This window comes from Poecilia latipinna, unplaced genomic scaffold, assembly GCF_001443285.1.
Source record: "Poecilia latipinna isolate Pla-1442-1.1 unplaced genomic scaffold, P_latipinna-1.0 Scaffold1747, whole genome shotgun sequence".
In the NCBI taxonomy this organism is placed as follows: Eukaryota; Metazoa; Chordata; class Actinopteri; order Cyprinodontiformes; family Poeciliidae; genus Poecilia; species Poecilia latipinna.
The window spans coordinates 30090-42600 of NW_015114363.1; the positions used below are offsets into that span (position 1 = coordinate 30090).

General features: G+C 42.0%; 1 protein-coding gene across 1 annotated transcript in view; it reads right to left on the bottom strand.

Annotated features, from left to right (window-relative positions):
- Nucleotides 1–984: 984 nt before the first annotated feature.
- gas7b (growth arrest-specific 7b) overlaps nucleotides 985–12511 on the bottom strand; it is a 69985-nt gene continuing 58458 nt past the window's right edge. Inside the window, exons 10-15 of the mRNA XM_015060826.1 lie at nucleotides 10328–10406; nucleotides 7811–7939; nucleotides 7512–7635; nucleotides 3606–3685; nucleotides 3398–3496; nucleotides 985–2171 (exon numbers count right to left, since the gene is read on the bottom strand). Of these exons, the coding sequence (XP_014916312.1) occupies nucleotides 2058–2171; nucleotides 3398–3496; nucleotides 3606–3685; nucleotides 7512–7635; nucleotides 7811–7939; nucleotides 10328–10406 (625 nt within the window). The 3' untranslated portion in view covers nucleotides 985–2057. The remainder of the gene's footprint in view (nucleotides 2172–3397; nucleotides 3497–3605; nucleotides 3686–7511; nucleotides 7636–7810; nucleotides 7940–10327; nucleotides 10407–12511) is intronic.

Below are 12511 nucleotides of genomic sequence, written 5' to 3' on the forward strand. Positions count from 1 at the left end.
TTTGTCTTTTCCTTTTATTTCCAACATAAAACAAATGTTTTGACATTAGATGTAGTTTTAATTATCCATAGCAAACTGACCAACCCTTAATTACCCATTAAAAAAATACATATTTAATTTCTTCTTAAGGGATAAAGTAAAACAAAGCAGTAATACTGTCAGGGTTTAGAAATAATAAAAATTGTACAACTTTTATCTTGGACAACAAATCCATCCAAAGGAACCTCCTTCATTTTTGTTGTGCATTGTATTTTACGTAATACTTTTATACATCTTTAAATCCTTATAGTGTCTTTCTATTTCACATTCTTTAGTGACTCTTAAATGGAAAACGCATTTTAATATTTACAATGGGGCACCAGAACATTATTAAAATAGATTGATTTTGATAAGTAATCTTTCAGCTCTAAAGTGCAAATTCCTGACTGTAAGCCTGCGCGGGGAAAACTCATCAGTACATCCTGTAACCATAAACGTAGGATTTATATTATAGATTTTATAGATCACACAAATCCTGACCGGCTCTCGCATGGCATTCTCCTTTCTTTCATGTGGGAAATTATCGAGATTATTTTATTTAGCTATTTTTATTTTTTTTATTACAGCCGATAGTGACACAGTGTGGCAATATCTAAAATTACACCAGTCAAACGCAATATGATAGACAAGAACTCGGGTAAAGTTAGCCTTCCTGTGTTTACTCTGGACTCCGGTACAGAATGGGCCTGATGACGTCATCAACCCATCGGTGAAAAAACCTCCGTGGGTGAAAAGCATAACCAAAGATGGACAATTTATAAATTATGAGTTTTGGCGTAACACAAACTAATACTTTTTTTAGGTGATAGGAAAATTGCAACATATTTAAGTCAACATCCTCAACTAGTCGAAGATCCTTTTAACAGAGCTAATCGGCATTAGCTCATGTCATGTTCTTCCTCTCTGTTCTCTACAAATGACTGTTAGCCAGAGTCTTTAACCATGTAGTCTTTTTTGAGTAAATTTATTAGTTTTATTACCATCTTTTCATATAAACAAACTGTAAACATAAAGTTGGCAAATCCAAGCTTTAACGTTAGCTCACGTTAGCTAGGTCTCCTTTTTTTAATGGATTACAACAGTTTTTCTCCCAGAAATACATTTACCAGCCCATTCGTGATTAATTCTCAGTAAAAGAGGCATGTTTACTTTATTGTTTTCTTATTTTAGAAGTCAATTCATTTTTAATCATATATTAATAATTCCAGAGGGAAATCACATGTTGTAACTCATATTATCCAAGGTTCTTCAAAGAGTTCGTAGATACTGATGGCTGTGGGCAAGAAAGATCTCCTGTAGCAGTCTGTATTACAGCAGTTCTACAGAAGCCTTTGACTGAAGACAACAGTCTCATGAAGAAGATGCTCTGGGTTGTTGATTTTTTTGAAGAATCCTTTGCAAAATAATCAGCAGATAATCACCTTCTCCATCAGGTTGTTCAGCCATTTTAAGACGGTAAATCTATCATTTGTTTAAATTTAACAAGCCATGAGCTTCAACAGAACATTATAGCAACAGTAAAAATCGCGGCTCCACTAAGTCACATAGATGTTACCATTACTGAATTATAACCTCATCGGGCTTAACTGCATTTAGTTTTAGCAGCATCTGTTCAGTCATGGCAGTTGTCATGAATTAGCATTACACTGTTGCGCGACGTAAAGGCTTCTCAACATTTACAAAATGTACAAGTCGGTGCTACTTCATCATTCACCTCACCTGAGTATCCATTAGGAAACAAATTCCCACTCACAGTTGCTATTTTCCCGTTCAAAGAATCAGTGTAAGTTAAAACAAAACTCTGCCGCCGTATCTCAAACGCCTCGGCGTTGTTCGGAACTTTTCACTCGAATATGTCGTCTTCGTCGGTGGTGGGGGGAGAGGATCGGCTGATGGGTGAAGGTCCGGCGAGCTCGTCCTCGCTTGCTGCGACGTGTGAATGAGTGGGAAAAAAAGAGGTACAGATCCCATCTCAGAGCTCCCAGTCACGTCCTCAGGCAGAGCCGTCCTCACCGAGTTCAGATCTCTATGTCGACAGGCCTGATTTCCCCCGTCTTATTCTCCCGCACCCACACCTCTCTGTCCTTGATGGGGTCCACACACTGCAGGAGCTTATCCACCGGCTCCATAGTCTGCAAAGAAAGCAGTTTTTAACTGAGAACAGGGAATACGAAGCTCCACTGTGAGGAGATGGCTTATATATGTATATATATATATATATATATATATATATATATATATATATATTTTTTTTTTTTTTTTTAAGTACTGCGAAATAGCTCTTTGCTTTTTTTTTTTACGTTTATTTGATAGGGACAGTCACACATCGACATAGACAAACTGAATAAAACAGCAGTCCCATGTTTGCATCATGGTGCAATAGCAACAGCTAATTCGCAGCACTTGTCCCTAGTTGGGCTTTATTATTGAAGTGATAATCATTTAAAATAGCACAACATAATGTATACAAACAGAAAAATGTAAAACATCAAAAATGGGTACAGTTCTGTTTTTGGCATAACCAGAGTTTTGTTTGGTTTTTGAACATACTAAAACTGGTTGCAGACTTTAAATGAACAGGAAGTGAGTTCCAAACTGCAGATCCTCTTACAGACAGAGCACTTTACCTCTGCTGGAGATAATTATATAACGCAGGGAGTCACTTCCATAAAAGTTTAAAAATCAGCATAAGATACTTTGAGAAAAACTGGGAAAAACCTTAAAGGGTATAAAAAAGGAATGCAAGTGATGAATTAGTGAGTTAATCCAAAGTTAACTGGACACTTTCTTAATAACCCCAGTTTTCTCTTGTATCAAGAGTCTGACCGTCTTTCCATAACATTAAAGGCTAAATCTTTAAAAAGAGAAACCTCATTATATTTGAACATTTCTTTGTGTGAAGTGTGTTAAATACAGACTGAATAAACAGAAAATTGTAGTCAAAATCAACCGTGTTTATTGGCATTGTGTCTTTTTCGATCATGTTAAACATTTTTCTCCGTTATCCTCGTCTTCGCAGCACAACAGACATTTTTGGATGAGAAGTCGACGCTGTAGCACTGCTGAATGAAGTGCTAGTAAGTTGATAACTCAAGGAACTTGTCGAATGGTTTATAACTCAAAACAGAAACGTCCCGCACCGGACTCTACTTGAATCGTTTCTCTTTCCTGCTCCGGGACACTCTGCCATCTTTAATTCTGTCTTTGCTTAAGGATAACAGGTGGTGCCGTCTTCTGGAGTAAACTCTTGGCAGATGTTACTAGTTAATCGAATAAAACTAATTTTAATCTAATAAACCATCAAACTTATGTTAATTAATTGTCTGGAGTTTTGCGGGCCACTGTGTTCTGCACTCACACTTTGGTTGAACATGTCCGTCTCGTGGCGTAGAGTTGTGTACTGACAGAGGTGCTGCCTGATCATCTCCACCCGCTCCACCTCCAGTCTCTCCAGCTCCTGATGAGGACGGGACAAAAACACCCGAACCTCTGTTTCAAACAGCCCCACTTCTCACACACACACACACACACACACACACACTCATCCCAAACTGGTGTGTCCTTACCAGGCTGGTGGTGACCATCTCCTCAAACCACTTGGACTGAGACTGGTTATACAGGTCGACGCAGCGCATCAGATCATCCCCTGTTGGAGGAGGGAAAAAAAAAAAAAAAACGATCATACATATAGGAGTTAATTCAAGAAATACTACTGGGCGTACTGGGAGTGGTCTATGTAACACAAAACATCCAGCAGGTGGAGTCACAAGACAAGTTATCCCTCCAAGTGTCTGTCACACTTGCAGACTGTTGCACAGAACCTGCAGCTCAAACTGTTATTCCAACGCAGGGCAGAGGATAGAGTATAAAAAGGGGTGATGACACATCCTGCATCCTGTTGACAACAGAAATAAACACTCATCGTGAGGGAGATAAGATCAGGGAGGAAGTGATGCTGGTCAGAATCTTCTGTCTTCAGCGTTAGCTTGCGTTGTCTATAAATGAAAGCTTGCTAAAAACAAACAGTGAGGGCACCATGGTAACTGACTTCAAACACGTCCACAACAAGCTGCTTTTCAGAATGCGTTTAAACCTCGATACAGATCTTATTTAACTTGCTGTAAGAAGGTTTGTGTAGCCATTTGAGTTTTAATGGTGTTCGGATCATGAATTAGAAGGAAAAAAGTCAGATAAGCAACAAAACGTGACGTGTTACACACAGAAATCGCTGGAGGCACCATGCATAAACACAAGGAGGTCATTGGCAACAACAATCTTCAGTGTGGACGCCGTTACTGATAGAAGATGACTCAAATGGTACTTTCCCAGTAGTACCTAGTAACGACTCGGCTCAACTTTACACAGGTTGAGGAGTGGGTGGGGTCATCATGTAGTTGGGCTGCCTCAGAGTTCGAAAAGTGGAGAGACGAATCCCGTACGAACACAATTAAACAACGGAGGACATAGAAGCCATATTGGACATTTGGCCCAGTCTGTGGCTTTTTGTCCCACTCAGTCGCTGTTGTGAATTTCTACAGAAGGCTGGTTGTGACTCCAGCTGTGACTCCTCCCACTAGCACAGGAAAATAGTATTTCATGGCCCAGTCAAAGTCCAGAGACAAAGCAGATTGAAAGACTGTTCAAACAGATGCCAGCAAAGCAGAACAGAGTAATGTTCTAAAGGTTCTCGGTTCTGTCTTTTTCAAGTTTGTATTCTGGTTCCTGGAACATAATAGTTTGCAGTCAACGAGATCTTCTGACAGCTTAGCTAAGAATGTTCTCGTGTTAAAAGACACAAAAACAATAAACTCAAAGAAGCTACTAACATTTGTTTATCCACTTACCGTTAATACAATGGTAAGATTATGTAATAAAGCATAAAAATCTAAGCGCAAATGACTATTATGAGAGAACAGATGCCATGATTTAGTTGTTTTGGTCGGAGTCTCCTCTCTGGCTTCTACATTCTGTTTTCTCCATGTTGCATAAGGAGCAGGCAGCAGGGCTGGTTCTATGTGAGACTGCGCTGGGATGGAGCGTTCCTTCTTCCATGTGACAGCATGTGGTTGTGCCTGCTCGACTCATAACGTCACTGTCTGCCTGAGAGTTCGCCTCTTAACCATGGACATTCTTGAGGTATCGCACCTATTAAACATGAACAACCACGAGGCCGTCTAGGGTTTTACTTTTGTGATTTCACCTGCACAGAGTCCAGCTGAAATCACCGTTTATCTGAAGGGCAGACAAGTTTCCAGCCGTCGTTATTTCGCTTTACAATGACAGGTACAATGAAGAAGGTTTCAGCATGTTTCCAGCTGTCCAGGTTCTGACGTGGTTAGGTACCGTTTCATCTTCTGCTTTACTCTCAGGCTCTGTGGTCCTCAGTAGGTTGTAAAGGCATGGAGTGACCCGGGATCTCCTAAGCAGCATCAGGCAATGTGTATAAAGGATCTGGGAGGAACATGCTGTCACTGCCAGTGGGTCAACAAGATATGGCATATCTAAACGCTCGTCTTATAAATTGGTGCCCATTGAGTCTCCTATGTATTTCCTTGCCTTTCAGTGATTCCTGAGTTTGCTCTACCTTGAGAAGATTGCTGAGTCACTGTCCAAACAGAGAGACTGCAAATATCCATCTAGAGAATACCTTCTCGTTGCAAATTTTCTGTACAGATCACTTCTCTCTTGCCCGTTCTCCCATCTAAAGCCTTCAGACATCACAGACATAATCCACCAGCCACAGGATCCTAAGAATCCTCAGTGCCCCCCCTCTAGTCAGCCATCTCCAAATTCTCCAGCAAGCCACTGCAACCTTTCATCTCATTCAACTTGATAACATCTCACTAATTCATGGTCTTCATAGAACTTCAACCGATTGCAAAATCATGATCAATCAATAAAACTGTTATGCCTGATTTTGCTTTCTCATGGTGTATTCGTATGTGGGCTAAAAACCTTAACCCAAACATGACACCAAAAAGCTCCACTGTGTTGCCACCAGTCCAGAACTTGTGCTGGTGGCAGGTGGTTCCACGTGCATTTCCATGCAAATAAAGGGAAAGACTTTTGGACAAGAAGGGTATCAAATATATTGCGCATGTCCAAGATCACTTGTTGACTGAACTGTGTCAGGCAGCGTCACCAAGGCTCTGAAGGGTGAAACATCATTTTGTCTGGAACATAAAACTGGTAACTGTTTCCATTAGGTGATACGATTCAGAGATCCCTCTCCTTGTGCAACGGCTTAACCCTCGTCACTTCATGACGGTATCAGGTTGCAAAGGTTCCTTTATATACCACAATAAGTAATACTATCTGATAGCAATAATCAGATAGTATTGTTGCTTATTCATTACGCCTACAATGACAGTTCACTCATGACGAATGCTTGAAGTGGCTCACAGTGAGGGAGATCTCTTTGGAGTAATCCATGTAATAATCAAGTCGCCACTAGAGGGAGGTCAAACACTAAGTGGAAAGAATTAAACTTTAAAACGCCCTGACGCAGTGGTTCACTGTACATTTAACGCTTTATTCCGAAACCCACGAAGCCATGAATTAACTTAGTGGGCGGGATGTTTTTGGCCATCAGATAATTAATGGTTGTGTATTTGTGCAGCATGTGGGAGTGCACCTCCCCCCTTTCCCTTCCTCTCCTGGGGTAATAAAGCCAGTTTGCACCCACACCTCTCAGTCTGGTGCGAACAGACTGATGGAGCAGGAAATGTTTCTGTTTCTAGTCTTCATCTTGCCTCTGTAACACTCGGGCTTTAAAAATAAGTTGTTTTTTTTTAAATCTCATTGTGGCTCTCAGCCCTGATAAAGTGCATGACTGGTTCAAAAACGGACCAACACAGCAAGTCGGTTCACAGACGGCCTCAAGTGGCCGATCCAATGAAGGGCCTGAAAAGAACTGCGGAGGAGGATTCAGATGTAATTTCCTTTAAGATAATTATTAACAGGGATTAACTGGAACTCTAGGAGATTTTATATGGTTTACTTCACCATGATTCGGTTAACAATTATAGGAAGATCCAAGAGAAGAGAAATCATTCAAAATAATGAGTGTACTCTGTAAAACTAATTACTGGAGATGCACCATTAGCTGGATTAGCCATGACAGCAAATGCAAACACATCATGCTACCATCAACACTCTTCAGTGTGGAAGTCCTATCAGTGGGGTGTTGAAAATGAAGTTAGAAGACAGAAGAAGGTATTCAAAAGGCAACTATTTATTAAACACACACATATCTGCTGTCTGTTGTTAAAGAAGAAGGCTTCTGCAGACAGGAAGTCACTCTTCTATCCCATAGCCGGCGTGTCCCCAGAACAACACCAGTCAGTCAGGATTAACCAGCCTCAGTGATCACAGCAGACGTGCGGCATAAATAAGCAGGAGGCGCTCTGGCCGAGCTAAAACAACAAACACAGACGTGGGACCCATGACCCCAGGATGACCTCTGCTCTGACCTGCTTGTGTGGATTTCCTGCGAGCCTTCTTGATCTCCTCCTCGGTCTTGCTGGTGAGCTTGCTCTCCAGCTGCTGGGTCTTTAACTCCAGCTCCTTCTGTCTGTCGGCCAGAGCTTTACGGGCCTGAATGAGATAAAAAAGCTCCAATGAGAAACGGATAAAACAAAGAACGCTTACTTTGAGAGAAACAAGTCCTGTTGACTAGGTCTTTCCTTATACTGATGAAAAAAGATGCTTCTCATGGAAGATGTGTGGAGATCTTTTTTTAGCAGTAGGCTAAAAATGAGTCTGGTCTCACCTTGTCCACGGCTGCGTAACGGCCGACGAGCTGCTTCCGCAGGTTGGCGATGTGGTGGTCGAACCTTTTCATGTCCTTCTTGAAGTTCTCTCTGAACGTCAGGAAAGGTTTCTCCACTTCACTCTGGAGCTGCTCACAAAACAAACCAGAGATCAGCGCATCCAAAGGACAAACCAAAGAATGTTTGCCCCGTTTCTTCAGAAAGGGTAGAGCAGGAGAACCGTCACATGTGGACCAGTCAAAGCTGGACTGAATTGTTCTACATTTAAGTTTTACTTCAGTCTAAAAACACTGTTCACTGATAGATTTGCATTTGTTTTCAGCTTTTATTTAACGTGGGAACGAGTTTCCATCACTAGTTTTTATCTGGATTAAACTGATGCATCGCTATTTGACATTCTTATCTGCTGATGCTTTTCCTCAGAGAATTATAAGCTTAGGCTTTGAATCACAAGAGGATATGATTTCAACCCGTTTGCATACGAATATAAACCAAAAGCCTTAATTAGCCGCGTGCTCTTGAGTAGCTTTCCACATTATGTCATCATCTTCTCTCTCACCAAGCTTGTGAGGATGATAAATCCAAAACTACGGACTTATCCAAACCGCTCGGCTTCCTTTTCCTGATTCCTGAGCGTGTGGAGAGTTTAAGTAAACAGAGGCGCTTCCAGCAAAACGAATGTGACAAGATCATGTTGGTTTTTAGTGTTTTGCAGCGAGTGCGTCGCCGGTTTAATGATCCTAATAAGCGACGTGGCATTCTGCCCCAGCTGTCAGCCGTGAATAAGGAGTGCAGCTCCTTCCTGTAGTCAACAGCGCAGCCCATCACTCAAAGATCATTCCCACTCCAATCCTTCCCGTCTCTCCTCTGAGAATCTGGAAGAATGCCGCACATCTGTGCATCTCTGGAGCATAACATCACCGAGGACGGGTTTCTGCCTCGCTCTCCTCTCCCCTGCTTCATCTTCAACTAATCAAACGTGAAAAGTTAATTGGGACGTGTGTTTCTCACACTTGGAGGCCTTTCAACTGACTGTCGGTGGCATGCTTTCTGAGATGATCGCCTCTTATTTGCAGAGCTGTGTGCTCAAATGTTGGAAAGTTGGGCCGGATTGAAAACAGAAACAAAACACAAACACAATCCGGACTCATTTGCACAGTCAGCAATAAGTCTGTTTCCATGGTCACAGACAAAGGAGGACGTCGCACCACCAGACAATAGAGACGGTGATGAGCGGGTGGGTTAGCGTGCGTCTTCAAACGAGGGAACATGATTCGCTGATTGCAGGACATGTTGGTTTTTTCTCTAAATGTACGGTATTTAAGATTTTATGTGATGGACCAGCACAAAGTAGTGTAGCCGTTGTGACATGGAGATAAATGGTTTTCAACGGTTTATTTTTTTACAAATGAAAATCTAAAAAGTGGGGTGTAAATTAATATTTAGCCACATTTTATATAGTATTCTGAAAACAAATCTAACTGCCTTCAAAACCTGCCCAATCAGTAACTAGACTCCACCTGAGTCTGACACAACCTCAGTGTGAATACAGCTCATTTGTGAAAGATGCAACAGTTTGGTCTCATGTTTTTAAAGGTGCACTATTATGCGTTTTCTGGTCACATGGTGCCACTTTATAGCACAATAAAGTAACTATGTTACCTTCAGTTGTTATAAATATGCTGTATGAATACAACTAAAAAGAAATTTTAAAGCCTTGAAATTGGGCGTCTGTGTCTTTAAGAAACTCCTGCTCTTTCCGAAACTCCGCCTTCAGGAAGTCATCACAACAGGGCTCCTCTATTAACCCTTTACTGTTTGAAGTGGCTTGAGAAGTGGCTCGTATAATGAGCTCAGCAGATGCACCAGGTGTTTGCTACTTGCTGCTGGCTAGTCTGAAGGAGCTGGGTGAAGGAGTCGCAGAGGAGAGATGCTCTGTGAGGTGGAAGCTTTGAAACTGCAGCTCCAGGGAGGAGCTTCATCGTCGAAGGTGGAGCTCGAGCTTGAATGATATAATCAAGGCAACAGGTGGTGTGTTTTGGATGAGTGAATAACATTACGTCATGCAGTGGCAATGCTCTTCAAAATAACTGGTAATCCTAGAAAAAGAACCGAAGACTTGAGATTGGAGGAGACCCTTCAAATACAGCTAGAACTGCTGTGAAATGGTTAAATCAAAACATATCAAGTTGTTGGAATGGCCTGGTCAAAGTCCAAATCTAAATCTATCGAGTATCTGCTGCAAATTTTGGGTACTCCGTCAAATCTGACAGACCAGAATAAAAGAATAAAAATGCAACTCTGTAGCTTTAGATTTCCAAAGCTAGTGGAGTATTCTGGCATTACACAACAATAATATAGTTCTACAAAGTACGGACTCAGGTGAGGACCCCACACTTCCTGTTCAGAGCACTGATCTGTCGGAAACGAAACCGGCTGCAGGCAACAGATTTAGTGATGTTGCCTTAGCTCATTCTTAGCCTCAGATCTAAACATTGTGAAGTGAAACGGATTACCTTTGAAGAGAACTTCAGATGAACCTCGGCTTCATCTGCCAGGCTCTTCTTCAGCTGGGCCCACGCCTCTCCCAGAGTCCTGGGAACAGATAAGACGGGCAGAGTTAGGAGACCACAAGCTGCAAATGCCTTCATCAAAACGACGCCACGTGATTTATTAGATGAGATTTAACAGGGGGGAGATCTGCCATGACGATAGGAGCAGGTATGAGGAGACAAGCTCGTGACACATACACACACGCAGACTGTCAGCCGCACACAGATGGGGTCCAGGAGCAGCCAGTGCAAAAGTTCATTCACACACAAGCAGCCGATGAATCAAGCGAGCTAAGCCGCAGCGAGTTCAACGGGCCATTAGGACGTAGGAGACATCAGATATCCGAGTCTCCTCACAGCCATGAGCTCAACACAGCTGGGAGACACTCATCGTTTGTCTCTTTAATAATCCAGACGTTGGGTTTCCCTGAGAGAAAGAGAAAACACGGGCTGGCTGGATGACCCTTTTGTTTTTCATTAAACTGAGGACTGTAAAAGCATCAGCCAGCGGGTGGATAGTCAAGAGGCACGAGGCCACTGGGATCCAGGACCGACGGTCTTTACGGGCGAGCGGCTCGCTTCAAAGTCTCGCTGTGAATGGAAGACATGCGCGGAATTCCCTCTCTGTGGCATCCAACGCATTCCTGACGCCGGCCGGGGCAAAGCCTGGCACCTGCGGAGCCGCGGCCTCCAACACGTCCAGAGCTGCGAAAAACCCATTTCACAGCGAATGCCTTCGAGCAATGACTGGATTTGTGTCTCAAATTTAAGGCAACTCTCCATAACAAAAGCCGACCAACAATCAACTCGAAAGGAGGCGGAATTATAAAAATACTTCATAATCTTCTAGGTCCTACCAAATGTCGTAGAGTAAAGATTTCCAGCAACATTGAAAACCCACAAGAAATAGTAATCATGATCAAAGATGAGCATTTCTTTTTAATTTAAATACATTTAACCCTCTAAATCTGGAGATCACAAAATAAATTCTACAATTTGGAGTTTTGGTTCTCCCTCCTGTAAGGATGCACAGATATGAAAATTTGAGGCAATATCCACATCCGATATTAGGATTGGACGACATGACTGAAAATTGCATCACGATATAAGTGCTTCACGTCAATCGATATTGATAATTACAGATACAGCCAAGATGGTGGTGTGACATTTTCTCGCCGTTTTCTTTTACTTTTAGCATTTATGAGGCTCGGTGGCAAAACCTTAAACCGCTGCTGCACAAGTTACTCAACAAGTTGTTGCTAGGCAACCACAAGTTACACAACGAGTTGTTGCTAGGTAACCAAAAATCAAGTGAGTTAGTTGGTGCCACCAACCTTGCATAGCTGGCTGTGAGAGGTTGAGCGGCTAAAGCATTGAGCCTCTCTCTCTCTCTCTCTGTGCTGACTGTGTGGCTTTGTGTAGATAAAAATAAGGTGATATTTGCCGTCAGTGAATCTGACAGAACGCAGAGAAGATGTACAAAAACTGAGCTATTACCACCGGAATGTCGACCCAGGAATCCCACTCCCACCGCTGTTATGATCCATGTTTACACAGCATAATATTTACAGTCAGATGAACATTTGGTTGTATAAACAGCAAGCTAAAAGTGAAAGATGATACGGCTTTAACTGATGGTTTTTACAGCGGTTTGCTTTAAACCAAAACAGCATGTTAAGACACAGCCGCCATGGTGGAACAATGAACATGACCAAAGGAACCTTCTTTGTGAACAAGCAACACGCTGAAACTTTCTCAGCAAACCTTCAAATAACTCTCAGCTGGTGAAAGGAAGAGTGGGAAGGATTAAACAAGATGCAAGATTACTTCATTAGTCTCTGAAAATATGGCAAAAAGACCCAATTAGAGTCTAGAGAAGGCGTCTGATTCACTTTGAATCTACCACTGCATTAGACCCTCCATTGTGGCTTAATAATTACCAATACATTCTGACATGATAAAGAACTGAGCAATCCTGGGAGCAGCATTTCTTTGTGTTTTCACAGAAACGGACAGAAACTAGAAATGTTTCTTTTTATGAACAGTTTTGAACAGTACACTGCAAGTTATGTGCTTTTTGACGTGTTATGTTCAATTTTTCTGTACTCCAAAACCTTCTATAAATAAAACTAAAAATTTCCTGATGTT